The 18,026-nt window shown below is 44.0% G+C and overlaps 1 protein-coding gene across 4 annotated transcripts in view; it reads right to left on the bottom strand.

The window, feature by feature from the left end:
* Positions 1-18,026, bottom strand: part of GRIP2 (glutamate receptor interacting protein 2) — a 264,451-nt gene that overhangs the window by 78,446 nt on the left and 167,979 nt on the right. For 3 of the 4 annotated variants that reach the window (XM_051627488.1, XM_051627489.1, XM_051627490.1), the window contains exon 1: positions 4,899-5,659. The exons of the other annotated variant lie outside the window; for it this stretch is intronic. In XM_051627488.1, the coding sequence (XP_051483448.1) occupies positions 4,899-4,938 (40 nt within the window). In that variant the 5' untranslated portion in view covers positions 4,939-5,659. Of the gene's footprint in view, positions 1-4,898; positions 5,660-18,026 lie in introns of those variants that run through there. 4 annotated transcript variants of the gene reach the window in all.

Raw genomic sequence — 18,026 nt, 5'->3', positions numbered from 1 at the left:
ATGCACTTATGAGATGTGCACGAGCCCAGAGCTTTAAGAGAAAAAAAACCTCTGTAACCTCTATACAGCAGAAAAAACACAACAGCCAAACAACTTATAAAAACATCATTAATTTCCATAGGCCATTAAAAGTTGTAGGAAATTACTTTAGTATTTTTTTTCCCCTATAAAACCCTTTTTTAGTGGAATGGGTCATATCTAGCAAAGAGCAAGAACTGTTTTCCACTGTGTATATCAGGTCATCTATACTTAGCATAGTCAACAAAACTTTTGAGACCTGATCATCCAAGTCCAAAAGCCATCAGCAGGTGGCCTTAAAAACTTATAGAGGACAGGTAAGACATAAAAAGGCTGCAGAAGAGCAAAATGCAGTGTTCAACTTGAAAACAAAACAAATAAAATTATATGAGAGCAGAGGCAGGAAAATGATAAATCAGTTCCTGGAACTGACCATCTGTGTGTGAGCTGCTAAAAGAAAACAAGAAGGATGAATCACAAACCTGGATCTGCCACAAAGAGAAGTGCCCGCTCAGCTCCTTCCTATGGCAGAGCAACATTACTGGATAGACTGAAAATGCAAGTTGTTTTATCTCAATTTCAGAAATGCTTCTGATACTTTCACATGCTATTTTTACGAGTATGTTCGGGAAGCAGGATACAGATGATTATAAAGTGTATGCAAAACTGATTGGAAAACCACACACTGAGAAAACTCATCAGTTGTTCACAATCAGAAGGGACGGATGTATTAAATGAAGTCCTGTAGGGGCTCATCCCCAGCCTGATAAGACTCCAGGTTTTCATTAAATTACCTGGGTGTTCACAGAGCTCTTACTAAGTTTACTGAGAGCCATCAGCTATAAGGGACTGGAAGCAGGCTGAGAAGTAAATTTTTAACCCAGAAGGATTCACACACATTTGAAAAAAAACAAATATGCAGTTCAGCAGAGATGCACACAAGCTACCTGGTCAGAAATAAGGAAATTAATAATGGATGGAGAAAAACTCTCTAAGTGACAGTTGCAGAAGATCTCTTCAGGTGCCATGGACTGCAAATCAAATATAATTCCACAGTACTATGTCTTATGAAAGAAAATCTAACACCCCAGGACACATAAATATGGGCATAGTCTACATGGTCTGCAAAACCATCCTTTTGTTTTACTTAGCACCAAGAAAAGCCTCAGCTTGAGAGCAGTGCCCAGGTCTGGGTATCACAGTTCAAGAAATGTGTGGTCCAGCTGGAGTTCACTCGGATTGAATCAGTGCGGTCTGGTCAGACATACAGATGTCATGACTTCTGAGACTGGGCAGAGGAAGGAGTTGTCTATGCTAAAGAGAGTGTGGAGAAAGAAAGGGTTATTGCTGTCTTCAGAAATTCAGAAGAGTGATGCACAGAGGGAAGGATTAATCTGTTTTTGGTGTTTGGACAGGAAGCAGTGGCACCAAAATTGCAGCTATAGAAAGCTCTTTCCTAGCATTTAAGTCTGGTGAATGAATTTGAGCTGATGTATTTCCAGCATGGATGTGTTCAAATACAAGGAAGATGGACAATACTGGACTAGCTTAGGGCAGAGGAACAGCCCAGACAAATTCTCTCTGCCCAGTTTTGGCTCCAGGAAATTAATGTTGTTGTGATTCAGCTCCAGACCCAGAGATGTCTGTCTTGGTATGCACAACCCAGTTACTTTTCTCTTAATCTTTCACTTTGCTGCCACTGAGGCAAAGCTGACAAAGTGACGTAAGTGGCTTGATGAGCAGGAGTTATATTAAATAGCACTATTGTGATAAATTCTTCAATAAGATAGATAAAATCTTTCTTCCTAGGAGATATATCAATGAAGATTTCCTTCTACCTCATTTTAGCTCCTCACATTAGTTTTCTATCCCTTTCAGACATCTTTGTCTCTATTTCTCCCCCAGCCTATCTGACGAGCTGGGAAGATCTGGGGCTATCACAGATAGAGCACAGAAGAGGGGAGCTGATCCCCTGAAAACCAAACAAGCAGAAGGGGACAGAGATCTATTAACAAGTCTCTTTTCCTGACCTTTCCCACCTTGTCCATAAAGGATGAAGGTTTCTGGTAAGGAGGAAAGCACAGGGAGTTCCCACTGCTCTCCTTGGGCTGCAGACAGTTCATCACTCTCACACTAAAAGCATGGCTTCTAATGGCAACCAAAGGAAAAAAACCAAACCCAACCCTAAAACTAAACAACAAACCCGAACAGAAAAGCACTGAACATCCTCATGGACAATCTTTATTTTTCTTTTGCTTTCTATACAAACCACATTTTAAAAATTTAAAAAACAATGAGGTCCCAAATGCCTACGTCTGTAATACAAAGGGTCACCTGAAGATGCCTGTGCTGCAGTCAATTAACCATTTTAACTTGGGCTGGTTTGCAGTGGGATCCTCAGCTGGTCACCTGGAGCAGCATGAAGGAGATTGAATGAGATCTGTCATTCTGCCCACTCCTGCAGTGATCCTGCAGTAAAGACCAATGGAATGTGACGTTTGCTAGAGCAAGATATGTAAGGTCTTCCTGGACTTCAGAAAGACCATAAAGTGTTTCAGGAAAGTCCCCCAGTTGCAGATTGCAAGGTCTCTTGTGGAAATACACTGTCACACTGGTATCAGCAAAGCCACACAGAAACTTACTCTAACCAGAAGATAAACGCTTCCCCCACCTTCCATAAAATTTCACCATCAGTTTGCACTTTCTGACCCTTCCATTCTCAAGGACAGGCATAAGCTTTCTATTATTAAAATGCCCCATTTGAAAACTTTTGACAGTGGCTGGGAGAGAGGAAAGAAATCATCAAGAACCTGATGGACCCAGGAAGCACATCTGAAACATTTAGATACCCCTTTGAAACAATCCGTCTGGTTTCTGGTTTTGCCCATCACACTTAAAATGCTAAAATGAGTGATATGATAGCAATTTATTTTATACCTTCCATCTCAGATTATTTCCAGATGAGGAGATGAGTCTCATGAAAAAGTCATGTTGAAAGGAGAAAAAAACATATTAAGAACCCAACTGAGTGACCAAAAGAGAACTTAATTGAGCCTCAGCAAAAGCAAACCCAGTGCATTATAACCAGACCCGTCAAAGCTTTTCTCAATACACTAAAATAACTAAGAAGGGCTGGCAGACATGAAATGAGATGGTTTCCCACCCCTCTCTCTGTCTTTTCTCTGTTCCTGGTGCAAAGGATGGCCTCATCCATGAGATGCTGAGGAAACCAGTTCCTAGTGGGTAATAAAAGCATGGGCTTGGGCCTCAGGAGCACCACCAGCACAAGCTGTACGGGTCTGATACCAGCGTGAAGAAGGCTTCCTTACCAGCTCAGTGACTGCACCATTCCCTTGCACAAAACAGAGCTACACACCACACTGACCTAAGGTTGTCCAAGAAAGATATGGGGCTGAGATCAGGCGTATTTCTCATTTGGTCACCCACCACCCAGCCAACACCACCAGCACAACAATCATCGGAACTTGTATGAATGAAGCACCAGATGCCTCTGGTGATATGTTTGAGGAACTAGATGAATGATCCCTCCTGATGGCACCAGCCACAGACTCCTCCAGCACAGTCAGTGTCAGTCACCTCTGAGGCAGGGGCCCAGCTTATGGCTCAGCCCCAAAAGTGATCTGAGCTCCTGCCAAGTTGTCCTTTGATCTTTTCATGGAACAGCTGCATTCCTGCCCTGTTAAATCACACACTCAGCCTCCCTCTGCCTACCAGGAATCAGCACCATCTCTGAGGCAGCTTCAAAATAAGCTCCAGCCCCTAAACTGCTCCTGGCCATGCTGCTACAGTAAGGGGATATTCCATCTAGTCACCATCCATGGGATTAGGCAACATAGCCAAGCTAAAGTCCTTTATACATGTTCCATTTCACTTCTCAGATTTAGGGAGAAAACAATTTTCTAAAGTTGGGTTCATGCTTTAAGGTATCTTGGGGCCAAGGAGAGGACAAAGTCAGTCCCTCTTCAGGCAATGCAAGATGATGCGGAAACCAGAAGTTATCTCTGCACTTCCAACTCCAACACCTTGGCCACATCAGAGCAGTAGAGTGAGCTCCATGCAGCAAATTCAACAGCAACAAGCAGAGCTACAGCAGCCAACAAAGTATCCAAATGTTGCACCCAGTTAGAAATAGCAGAACCTGCTCCTCCTGGGAAGACCAGGGCCAGGATTTGGTGACTGTGCCCTCAGAAAACATGTCCATCTACACTCACCTACCCACCCTTTTGCAGAAATGAAATAGATCTTTTATATGCCAGGGTAAAAGGGAATTGCTCACTCCAGGTTTCTAAACAGGAGTTAGCATCTCATTGAAATGGCAGATTTTTAGAAGCAGCTGAAATATTTATATTTATTAGATAAGGTAGCAGGAGGTAACAGATGGCAGTGATTCTACCACAATCAGCTGAACCCCTTAGCTCCCTCTTCCCTCCCTTGGCCGTCTATTCACCATTGCTGAATACCCAGTCCACTCACACACTGATCTTGAAAAATAAGACATACATTTAGATATTAAATTAAAAAAAATTAAAAAAACAGCTGTAAAGGCTCCACAATATCTAACATGCCTTAAGAACAGCAGAACAGCTCCCAGTCTTCCAGCTGGCAAAGGGGAAGGAGGGAGGCAGCCTGAAGGGTACTCTCCCGTGATCACAGGGAGAAATTCTTTCTGGAAAAGCAGAAATATGTTTTGCAAATCAAAGCAATTAAGTCACAGTCTGTATGCAACGTTTGGATTTGTAAAACCCCGTTCAGACTAGCAGATGAAATTGTTAATTATATTAATGTGGTTAAAGGAAATCAGAGCAAAGCAAAGTAAACTACTGGAAGAGGGTGGGGTAAATACAGACAGGCTCACTCACCAAAGTCTGACTGCAAATCCTTTTTCAGTCCACAGAGCATGTCTGCTGTTATCTATCAAATCATTCAACTAACTGTACCAGCCTCTCCTTTCTCTCCCCCTGCCTGAACTGGAATCACTTTCCAGCCAGCTCCAGCTCACTTTCAGGCTGCCTCCCACAGCCAAGCAGCAACAACACACGCGGCTCCTCACTTCACAGCAGGAAAATATAGAAAGAAATCGTCCTGGGCACTCCAGTTTGCAAGGACTCAAAAATGTGGCAATCCTTCAGAAAGAAAGGTCTTTACATGGCTGTTTAAAGTGTGCCTCGCCAGTCCCGTGTAGAAGTAGGATAATAAAGGGTACAGGTTTTTTTAGTTGGTCTTAAAAATCCCGTGCTAGTTCTCCCGGCTCAACTGGCCGTCAGGCATCGCAAGGCAAAAGTTAGAAGTGCAGTGATTAAATGGAACAGCTGGTTGAAGGGGAGGCAGCCACTGAACCCTGACTCTCCGGCAGATGCAGCAAATGTCGAGCGTGCACTTCATTCCCAGCAGCATTCCACGTCGTGCACTGCCGGGCTGGAGTGGACATCATCCCACCAAGATGCGTTGGCCCTTTCCTGCCTGAACCCTTCCTTGGATTCCATGGGGATTTCAGGCAGCGAGGCAAATTTCTTTTTTTAGCTTTAAAAAAAAAAAAAAAAAGGGAAGAAATGACAGGCGAGGTTTCCAGGCGATGCTGCGGCGCAGGCACCGCTGCCCCTGCAGAAGTTGGAGCCTCCAAGTTGCAGCAGCGGGGCTGAGAGCAAGAAGAGGCTGTGACTGCAGTATTGCCTGACACACTTTCCTCTCCCCCACCCCCTCTTGGCAAGCGCTCGCAGAGCCTCCAAGCACCTTTCAAGGCAATGTCAAGCTGCTGTCAGTGCATTACACTGCCTCCCTAACGCGTGCACACAGCGTAAGGGAGTATGAAGCTGCAGTCTTATGTCCTGCCTACAGTCTTTTCTGAAAACTCAGTTTAACCCTTTCTTAGGAAGGGCAGAAGAGCTGTCACTGGCAAAACGCATCCAAGTCCCGTGCTAGGATTTGAGCAAGTGATGAACTGCAGTAAAGGGAGGTTTCAGGGCAATGCTGGACACCAGCTGGGTCATGGGGAGTCCTGCCTTCTGGGACAGGATGCTTCATGGCTTAACCCAAAACAGCTGGTCCTCCACTGGGGGTGGAGATAGGGTACTGGACTAGAAAGAAATTGTCATAATAAACCAGTCTCTGCTTTCTTTGCTATTAAAAAGACAAACCAATTTGGATTACTTGAGTTGGAGATACAGAGCCTGAGGGTGATGCTATTGTCCCAGCCCTGGGGTATGCAGGAGGGAGGCAGCAAAGCTGTGCACAGGGCTCACACCCCACCTGCAGATCCTCATTTCAGTCAAGCCGTGAGGCACAAACCCTGTTTGTACCAGCCAGCCCATGGCTCAGGCCCAAAACACAGTTTTCTCAATAGTCACTGTATTCCTCTGGGAAATGGTATCATCTATAATGGTAATATTATCTCCACAAATGGTGAAATAAGAGCATGACAAGCACGGTCCAAGGCACAGAGGCACAAAAGCAATTTACGTTTTTGTAGCAGGGTCCAGTCATGTTTGAGACTTCTACTAGATTTGGCTGAAAGGGGTCAAGAAGTCACAGATTTAGAAGGATACCCATGGAGAGGCAGCAAGGTTAAGTCTTATTTCTGTAGGAAACGAACCAGGATAAATCAACAGGGCCTGAACACATCTGTATGTGCCAGCAGGAAATTTTGCAGACCTGGGGACCCTGACTCTGCATAGCCCATGTGGAGAAGGAGAACTGGGTTTCAGCCTAGCATCAGAGCTCTTCCTTGGATTGAAATGCAGCAACATCTCTATTTTGGTTTGAACTCAGCTGTTTCATGCACAGACAACTTATACAAAAGCAATACAATTACCAAGAAGGGGGGGGGAGAACCTACTTACAAAAGAGATATTTTGTTCCATAATTTGTTTTTAAGAAGTTGTGCAGTCTGACAATAGACTTAATTAGTAATTGAGCCAAAATTTGTAATTAGAAATCTTTTCACACAGCTATTAATGCTTTTGCTGCAGAGAAATCTCATCTTAAAGGAAAAAGAAACATCTTCAGTTACACCAGAAATAGAACAAGAAGCTGCTAATTTGAGACTAGCCCATTGCTTTGGATTCCATAAAATGGACACGTCCAATAGCAGAAATAAAAGCTAAAAGTTGTCATTTACGTCTACACTACCATCAGATTCTTCCCAGAACACCTGTTGCATTGAGAAATGGTATGAGAGGTCAACTACATAGTCAAAGCTTTTTCTTTCTTGTGGGTGAGAACTGAGTGGAGCTGCCCAGTTCCTCCATTACTGGTGGAAAAGAGAAGAGGCATTTTGGCATTTCAAACCCAGACTTGCTTGTGGGATTCACTGAGCTGGCTGGCAAGAACCTAGCACACCAGGAGCCTGGAGAAGATAAAGATGTTCACTCTATGGTTTCTGGCCAAAACCCATAAACACAACACATTCTTCATGTTTCAGGGGACACTACTGAAACCAGCTAAAGTGAACAGTTTGAGTTCCTAGCAGGGAAAGAAAAGGCTACACTGCACACACAGCAGAACTAGGCAGCTCAATAAGATAAGTTATGACATCAAATTATAAATTAATTATAATTATGTCATAAAAGAGCATGAGGCATCAACCTAAACTGTGGCTTGACAAAGTCAAAGAACCGTATGTAGACATTTCTTTCTCATGAACAGTCTGTACATCCTCCTGTACTTCTTAATATTAACTTTATGCTTGTGTGCTTGGAATTAGCAGCTATCCAAAAATGCTCTGGCAATATCAACTACATCCAGCCCTCACCTAAGATTGCCTGGTTCTTACACTCACACTGCACCCACTGGAGAAAGAATTTAATTTGGGGGGATGCAGGGAGGATGCTAAAAAAGTCTTTCCATAGGAAAATATAAAAAGAAGAAAAAAAAAATCTCAGTTCTACTTCCTTGGCATATATTACCATTCTAGGAGTAACAAGTATGTAGGGAATGCTTTCTTGCTCACCCCTTCAGTATAAAATGCTGAGCTGAAAGACATCCTGGGCTGAGGACAGTCCATGGCTAGAACAGCTTCTGGCTGGTCTCTACTAGACACAGACATCTGCATGGGCTTTTGGCTCTCATCCACACAACTACAGAGGTGATACTAGTCAATAGGACACCAATCTAGAGAAAAGGGCATTTACCCTTCTCAGGAACAGGCTGACCTTTGAGCAAAGTAAGGAGTAGCTACCCTTCCATGCACACATATATACTGGTGCTTGGTTTATCATTTCTTGCACCTCACACATACTGTCCTGCTCTTGAACTTAATATATCTTTCCCTGGAGCTAACTTACAGATCCTCCCAGAAGCTCAGTGGGAGTGAAGATGCAAACCTGACATGGCCTCAATTGGTTGGGATGATATTTACAGAATACATTTTAATGCAAACAAGACAGGGAGGACACCAGAAGGAAGATCACAGGCTAATCAGAGTAGCAATTATTTAGTCCACTGCTTATCGGGTGTTTGTTCCTGCAATTTAAACCATTACTTATTTAACCACATCCAAAAGCATCCTTATCAGAAGTCACAGGACTGTGGAACACTCCAGCAAGATCCTGAAATGGACCATTTAGCGTTGAACATGCTCTGAGTCTGGAAGAACATGAAGAGGATTTTACATCACTCCACATTAGGAAGTCCCAGGAGACTCTCTGAAGACAGCTGAATGAACGTAATGAACAGTCAGCCACAGGAAAATGACAAGGAAAACCACCCAACCACCCTCACTTACAGTGCACAGACAAACACCGAAGTTCTAACCACATATAAAATCATATTAATAGCAACAGAAATTGTTTTGGGTTAGAGAAGGTTCAGAAGAGACTGACGCAGATGCCTTCTAATTCTTTTAAATTCAGATCTTAAATTAAAATTTCATGTTGCTCACTCCTTCTCTGCATCCTACTTCTTCCATTTAAAAACGCACACCTGCACACCAGGGGTCTGCCTGGGGCTGGGGACCCCTCTTCCTGCTTCCATCCTGTCAAGGCTTCTTTCTGGAACTGCAAACCCAGTGGTTCCAGATGTCTTACTGGGAAAGCCAGTTTTTACTGGGAACTCCAACCCATATCAAGAGGCCTACAACCCCCCTTGTTTGATTTTTGGTTGCAGCAGACAAGGAGAAGGAGGGACGAGAGGAAGGCCCATCACTCTCTTGGTGAAGGAGACTTCACGGCTGATTACCCAGCCATCCACCAGCTGCACATTTACTCCATTTCATCTGCTCCAATTTTACATAGATGTGCTTATTTAGAAACCCCAGACAACTGCACACCAGCCTGAAGCCTGCAGCCAAGCTCCTCTTTAATCTGAGCAGATACCCTGTTTTTCACATAGAGACCCAAATTGCAACACTCTGCTTTACCAATATGTTTTTATGGGGAAGAGAGAATGGACTTTAAAAAAATAAAAAATAATCTTTAAAGAAAGGGTATTTAAACAGTCTAATAAGGGAGCCAGAGGAAGAAGTCCTTGATTATTCTTCCCTTTAAATGCAAATTCCACCAGCCAATTCTGAACATTAATTTTTTACAGATAATGAACACTGAAAGATAAACTGACCCATCCAGAAGGTTATTAGAGCCCTTGCTGCACACACACATGCAGAGCACCGAGATGGAGAGCACTGCTGAAGGTACTTCCAACACCCCCATCCATTCCCTCCACCACCAGAGCACAAAAAAATGGTTGTTCTATGTTTTTCTGTTTAACCATTTCAGAAAGAGACACTTGCATCTGTCAGCACCTGACAACACTGCAAGGGAGCAGTGGGGAGTGCAGGACACCTCCTGGAGCTGTGATTAGTGGGAAGAAGGACTTGCTGCAGTGACCCCATCTCTATGTGACACTGGTGCTTTGGCATTACCCCATTCTGCATTTTGTCTGTACACCAGCATCCTGAACTGGGCTGAAATGCACACCAAAGGCTTTTAGTTGAGGAAAGAGCTCACAACTGTAGTAACTGGAAGATCCAGTTTTCAAAAATAGAAACTTTTGGCCTGTTACCAATACCCATGTCCCCTCCTCAGCCTCAGCAGATCTCCCTCCCTCCTAACAGCAGGAACATTTCCTTCTCTATTCCATGTAGGTACGAGTCCAGGCACTTGAATTTTCTCTTGCTATATATTCAAACAAGTGAGTTAGTCTGAGTCTGGGAAAGCACTGGCCCTGTCTCTCCAAATAAGTCCAGTCTTCTCAACTAGAACCCTGGCAAGATGTTATAATCTGCAACAACTCAACCCTTTCCTTTTGCAAGCTACTAAAAGTGAAGCGACTTACCTGGAAGATTTTTAGCTAAAGGGAGAAGAGAAAACATCTTGTCTCAGCTTCATATGGAAAGAGGACAGCATTCAGTACCTGAAAGGAGACTATAAGGAGGCTGGGGAAGACCAGCTGGGAAAACCACAAGGATATGTAACAATAGGAAAAGGGGTAATGGTTTTAAGCTAGAAAAAGGTAGATTTAGGTCAGACATTAGGAAAAGTTCTTTAATATGAGGGTGGTGGATCACAGGAATGGGTTGCCTAGAGAGGTGGTGGAGGCCCCATCCCCGGAGACATTCAAGGTCAGGCTTGATGAGGCTCTGAGCAATCTGTTCTAGTGTGAGATGTCCCTGCTTATTGTAGCAAGGTTGGACTAGATGACCTTCAGAGGTCCCTTCCAACCCAAGACATTCTATGATTCTCTAACAACATGAAGAATGAACAACATTCAATTCTCTTGAAAAACTTCATTGGCTGGTATCAGCCAGATAACAGAGCTCAGCAGTCCCCTGGACTGTATCTGTATGCCCACCTTGCAAATAATGCTTTACTTTGGGTGTCTACCTAGCAAAAAGACTTTTGTGTAGGATGAGGAATAAATGTGAGAGACGATGCCTATGACTAGGAGAAATCCCAAAATTCACCCCAAGCTCTGGATTTCTATATCTGGGTAATCAGAGTAGGATGCTACAGGGCTGGGGAGTCCAGTGCTGAAAAGAGAAACAGTGGAAAACAAATAGGCTGCAGCAAACTACAGGATCCTTTACTCCCCAGCCAGCTCTAACAATACAAAAGAGCTCGTTCAGGGACCTTGTTAGCAGAGGACCATCATAACAAAAGTGAATCACAGCCTCCTCATGTTTTTTTAAGCCAAATAGAGATGAGCTTGACAAGACACAACAATAAGCAATGCAGCAGGAGGTTAATGATATGTTGGCAACCACCAGCTATGCCAGGACAAGGTGGGAGTTTATGACTTGCTCCAATAGGACCATAGCTCTGGAAGCTGTATTCGCAGTGTCTGAAAGCAGGTCCATCACTTTCAGCTAGACAGAGCATATTTCTCCTATCTATCTCTACTTCTGTGGCTATATTGTACAGAACAAGCACTTTTCCTGGACAAAATACACCCCCCATGTCTGGGGATGCTCCTAATTGGCTTTCTTTCTTTCCCCTCCCCCAGTCTCTCATGGCAACATAGCTAGCAGATATGAAACAGCCTTGGGACACTCGTAAAATCCTCTTGAGCATGCACTGAACCAGCTCAGCAAAGAATGACCTGTGAATGGAGGAACCATGCAGAAACAGGGGAAACCAAAATGCCTAATAGCTCTCACCTTCTCAGGTTTTAGTGATCAATGCACTGGAATGATAGCAAGTTGTCTATCGCTAAAAAAAATGGAGGGAAAATAATTGTCCACATTCTTCAGTGACAGGACTGGTTCCCAGCTTCAAGGTGTTTAAACCAGTCCAACTTACAGTGAATATGTGACAGCTGGAGTTGGCACCTCAATATCAACATCAGTGCTGCCCTGGCAGGGCCTGTTCATGATCTCTCCTCTTCAGCAGAAAAGCTGCTGTTTCTTTATCTTTTAATAATATCACCAAGAATGAAAATAGTGTTGAATCTGTCTTAGCAGGTGGCCACTAGGGGTAGGAAAGGGTACCCTCCTTCCCCACTATGGGTAGGCAGTTTAGATGAAAACACTTCATCACACTGACCACATTAATCAAAAAACAAAGACAGGAAATACACAGCAAGATAGCTGTGGATCTTTGGACATAGAGAAAAAATGGGAAACTGGCACTTCAGCCCTCAAGAAACAAGACAGCATCCCCAGCTCCTCAGCTCAATCAGCACAAGCAATATCAGGAAGCTGCCCCATGGGAGCAGAGGAGTGAACATTCTGATGGGGCTGTGAAGCACATCAGCATCCCTGAACCCCTTACTGTGTTACATGCCACAAACGCTCAGGTCTTGGCAATAGCTGGGACTGAAGACTTGTTCCTCTTGCTCCAAAAGGATCTCGCACTTGAAGCCAAACAAAGGCTCTTTCCAGTAGCAGGGATGTGGGCCAGGCCACATCTCATCCAAAGGAGAGCAGGGGGACAATGCTGAAGCTGACTGCAGCATGAAGGACAGGACTTAACATTTAGTCAGCATCCAGCTTCACTCCTCTCTGTGGGAAGAACAAGCTCTGCATCTTCCCCTTAAAAATTTATCTTGGCTCCAGACTTCCCAGAGGCGACGCTGCCAACGCAGATGGAAAAATAAGCAAGTGGGTCATCAGTCTTAGCAGTTGTCACACAGTTTCTTTTCAATGAGTAGCAGTGTAACAATGCATTAACAATAAATGAAATGCCATGTTAACACTAATTTGCACAGTACAGAGCCACAGTGCCTTGCTGCCTCTGTTCGCCTTCCAAACTCTCCTGACCTGCCTACGAATCAAGAAGAAATTTAATTGCTGGGGCATTCAGCAGAATCACTGAATTCCTGCTTAATGAGGCTTCATTTGTACTCTGTTGCATCAGATACCTTCTCTCCAAGGTGCTGTATTAACTAGTTCAGATGTAAAGTATTTTCGAAGGCATATTGTCATAGGCATTTCAACAAAGAAACTGCAGGAAAAGTGCTGACTGCAAAAAGACCAATGTTAATATCAGTAGTATGATAAGGCTAGAGAGATCCCAAGAGCACCAAGACATACTCCTTACACACAAAAAAAAGCTTTAATGACTTTTATATCCACTGTTACGCACTACCATGCAACATCTAAGCTGTGCAATTCTTGGAGAAGAGCAAAGCTAGGTGGGACCCGGCCAAAGCCTACGCGGGAGACAGCCAGGAACTAGGAACAATACCAATAATTTTGGTGACTCAGAAAAAGCACAGCCCACGTTGTGCCCTGGAGTCAGAGCTGGTGGGTTTGCATTCAGATAGCTCATATTACTTACCTCATTCAGAAGTCCTTGGCTGTTGTCTGAGGGCTAATTTTCACACTGGGTACCTGAAGAGTTCCCTGGAAGGTCAGCTTTCCTTCCCTTCCATAGCTGTAACACAGTCACTACCAGCACGCACAGGCATGGCTGTGCTTCAGAGACACACTTATTGTCCAAAGCCACAAGCCCCCTGAAACACATCAGCTTGCAGCAGTACAGGCTGCAAGGCTGCATATGTGGGGCAGACAGGGATACCTGGATGAGCAGAGAAGCCACAGCCAGCAGTGCCTGATGAGACTACGAGCTGCTGTTGGCTCCAGCCTGAGCCTCTTGCCCACCTTGTGTCTGTGGCACTGCCCATGCTGAGCAATGCCAGCACTGCCCAGGCAGGAAACACGGGGGAGCAGATCACGCTCTGCAAGCAGAGATGGCCCAAAATACACTGCAAGGGTGCAATGGTCAGGGTTGAGCTTCCTGACATGGGTCAAACCAGGTCAGCCTCCTTTGCTGCAGCAGGGAGCCCAGACACCCAGAGGAGCAATGTGGCTTTCAGAAGTGCTCCAACAAGCACAGACCTTCAGACAAGAGCCCATCAGCTGTGTGTTTTGGGGCAAGGCCTTTCCATCTGCTGGTTTGGCTCCAGCTCTTGCTTGTGAAATTTTACTTCCTGAGCTGGGACAAAGCAGAGCCCACACAGCTCCAGGTAACCCCCAAGTGCTGGGACCAGGGCTATAGAAGAAGTATTTTGGCTTTAGAGTGTGTGAGACTGCACACTCCTGAGGGACTGCAAATCACTTGTTACTGGCTTGCAAGATGGGGTAAGCCTCCTTCCTCCCCTCCAGACTCCTTGGGAACAGCTACAGCACTCTCAAACCAGTATGTAAAGGTTTCTCCTTTTCCTTGGGAGTTCTAGGAACCTACAAAAAGCACTGCTTACAGCTCATCTCCAGCGTGGGTCCAAACAACAAGTGGATTTATGCTGGCTGCATCAGGCCAGAAGACAGACCAAGAAGGCATTTCACCATTCGCATAATAAGGGGAAAGAGTGGGGAACAGGGTATGGCACAAGACAGTCCTAATTATCCCAGGGTAGCTAATTATAAAGGATATAAATTGACAGAAATAAAACCATATGGTCAATAATAGTATTTTTATTTTTTTTTTTAAGCTGGAAATTTTAGCCCATTATCTTTCCAGCTGAAAAGCTTTAATTGAAAATGGCTAATCTTCCAGTGGGTTCAGGAAGGGCTTACAAGCTAATTGCTCTCTTTTCTTTAGGATTAACACTGCGTTCTGTGAATAGGGGTGGAGGGCAGCAGATGTGCAGCCTTTACTCTCTTTAATCCAAATACCCCCACTGCCACAGCTGCTCCCAATGCTGTGCAGTGGCATAATGGAATCACTTTCTTGCACAGAAAGTGGTTGTTCCGAAATGAAATTACAGCTATCTATTAGGAAGGGAACAATAAATTTCCTTCACCACACATCCCCATCACGAAAGACACAGCATTAGCCTATAAAAATCCCCGATGGAAATAAATCTTGCAGGAGAGCAGCTAATAGATGAATTTACCATTCTCCCTTCGTAACTGGTAGCTGGTTTCATTTGGACGTGGGAAGAAAAGTCATTATTCTACAGAAGTCAGAGCATGATCCCACAAACTTCAGGGTGGCTGGGACCTGGCTGCTAAGCTCTAGGCTGGGAGAAGATTTAAAGGAGCTGGTGGGGAGAACAACTGCCTTCCATTTCAGCAAAGAGAAACTGCTTTTGTTTTGCTAACTACAAAGGCAACTACAACCTATCCCTCTGTCAAACTGCAAGCAAAGTTACTTGGTAATCTTAACTACCTGGCGTAGAAGGGATTTGCTTTACATGAGAAAAGGGGTTGGCTTAGTTGTGTGATCCCTTTGGGAGAGATGCTGTTAAGGAGAGAAAGAAGGATCCCTAGCAGCAAAGCCATTGACCCCTACTTCTCAGAAAGAGGGAAGGGGGAGAAAAAATGCATTCAAAGACATCTGAAAATTAATAAAATCAGGTCATGGCCATTCAGCTCTTGTTGCTGCAGGGCAAGGAGGACTGAGTCCTCCTTCACATAAAATCTGCACCCACTCTGCTCAGAAAACCAGACATCTGGAGCCTCTTTGCAAGATCCTGACTGCCAGTTAAAGAAGGGTAATACACCCATTAGCAAAGCATTTTTTCATTTTCTCTTTATCAGATCAGGGGAGGCCACATCATTAGGATTAACAGTGCGTCGACCCACTCTATCCAGATTATAGCTCCAAAATGCAACAGAGCACCTGGGGCCAGATGGGATGGGGAGAAGGCTGAAGGATTTGACATCTGAATCAGAAGGACAATAAAGCTAATATTTTATATCATAAAAGCTCATCAATGCTGTTCAGAACAAGAGCAGCACCTTTCAGGAAGATGCTAGGAAAGGGATTCATTCCCACCTACACACACTGTCTAACAAGGAGGACAGCATCTCCTGGGCTTGCTCTAGAAAGGCCAGGAGAAAAGACATTTCCTAAAGAACAGTTCATCTCAAGTATTTTCAATTAAGTTCCTAACTTTAGCAATCTGTAAACTAGATGAAAGATTAATCTCTTTTGACAGAACAGCAAATAGCTCATAACTACTTCGCCTTTTCCTTCTTCCACAAAACCTAAAACCTCCTGCTGAATATCAAAGGGAACATACTAAATCCCAGTAAGCGAGCAGTGCAAATACCACCCATACTAGAGGGTCTCAATCAAACCCATGGCAGCAGAAAAGAGTCCAGGGAACTGGCATCAGACACAGAAACAGCAAAGGCTCAACTAGTTTTCAGAAACTGAATTTGTGTAAAGTTTAGCCGAATATTTGCCTGTTTGAACCCTTGCCTGGAGTAGTCACTAAGCCACTATCCTAAATCAAGCCTCTCACTAGCTAGAGAAATATAATATTTAGTGCTGAAATGAAGACAAATTGTTGCCAGTCAAAGCATCACTCTGCATTCAGCTGTGGTCTCTATCATGCTGAGTAGTTCCTCGACTAAGACAGAAAACCTTCCAAGCAAGCAGATGACAGACACCCATATCACAGGCATATGACAGTATGAAAATCTAGATGGATGGATGCTGAGATCTTAATGGCATGGGTTAGGCAGGGATATTTTCAAAATTCCATTAACCCAGTGACCCAGTTTATGAGACAGACACCTTCTCATTTGTACCTTTTGATTACACATGAGAAGTGTAATACTCCCTGCTACCTCAGCAGCCATTTCTGTGCTGAAACACAGTAGTTACATATGCAATAAGGGATTAAAAGTTAGAGATTTATTCATTTTTGCCATAAAGTTTAGAGCAGAGCTGCTCTCTCAATCTCTTCTTTCCCTGTGCTTTCCTGGATGTTGTTTCTGCTACTCAAAGGCACAGGAACTGCAGCAGAAGTTCAGTCTCTAGAGCTACACCTCCTGCTCCAAGTGTGTGTTTCTGTGCAAGGGCCACTGAGAACAATGCTGAAAGCCTCATGGTTGCAAATCTTATTACTCCACGGAGACAAACACACAGAACCCAGGCCAGAATCAACACTCGATGAATTATTGCCAAGAAAACCAAGTTTTGAAGCTGTACACTTGGGGAAAAAAAAAAGACAGTTTGATTGCCCTCTTTTTTTGTTGTTCTTTGAAAAAGAAGCACAGAGAGAAGATTATTTTCCAAAAGCTGTAAGAAGAGCTACAGAAACCTAGTTTTCCTATCTCCCACCTTCAGATCAGCTGACATCTCTGACACACAGTAATAACCAGACCTGCAGCAGAACAGGAATCAGAATTTCAGGTTTAAAAGAGCTCCCTAGAAAAAGTTTTTCATAACATAAATAATCTTTCCAATCACTTACAAAATGGTAACTTTAGTATATTTTTTTCTCTAAAATATATTGTACTATAAAACCCTTTCACTCAACTATTAATTCATTGCTAAGAAGCAGTGCAAGGCTTAATAGGACATGGAGATTTAAGTGAAAATTATGGGGTTGCCCACTATGTAGCTGAGAACTGATGCATGTATGCTAGTGGGGAGGAGAAACAAGAAAAGAAGTCTTATCAAATGATCAGACAGGGTAATAAAGCTTACAGGTGCTCTGAACCAACAAGCAATGCCTGAGGGACAGATTGCAAAGGGGGCACCTTCCTTGAAAGATTTCAGGTGCTTCCCTGCAGTAGCTACACACTCCTGGAGAGTATCATGTGCTGGGCAGGTAGTGGTTCAGGCATAACTGGCTAACAATTAATGACATTATTTGTGATTTTCTGAGGTAATTAAGAACTGGATTCCTTTAGAAACAGCATTTGCTTCAAGCCCACAGGGGTGTTATTTTAGGCAGCAGTTACATCACTGCAAAGGATGTTTGTGATCTGAATTACTCTATTAAATACACAAAGTGTTGTGTAGCCTTAGCTCTCCCTAGGGTAACCCACTCCTGGTGCTGAAGGAGGTGGGTGCAAATGCTCTTCACAAGTCATTCCTGTGGCTGCCACATCAGTGCTCTGCCTTAGTCACTCTCTCCTCTCACATCTTCTCTGGTAAAAGCCTCCATCCAGCCTGCTCTGGAAGCACTCTCATGAAGGAACTCTACAAACACAAAAATACTCCTCTTACTCAGGAGCCATCCAATGTAAGCATTTACTAGAACACCATAGGGAAAAGGCCTAGGAAGGTGGATGCCCACAGCCACAGCTGCTCTCTGATACAAGGAGAAGGGAGGTGGGCACATCCACACCAGCAGCATCTGCATCTGCTCATTCC

The sequence above is a fragment of the Apus apus genome, chromosome 9 (assembly GCF_020740795.1).
Source record: "Apus apus isolate bApuApu2 chromosome 9, bApuApu2.pri.cur, whole genome shotgun sequence".
In the NCBI taxonomy this organism is placed as follows: Eukaryota; Metazoa; Chordata; class Aves; order Apodiformes; family Apodidae; genus Apus; species Apus apus.
The sequence above is the reverse complement of the archived record's forward strand: the minus strand, read 5'-3'. Positions and strand labels throughout refer to the sequence as shown.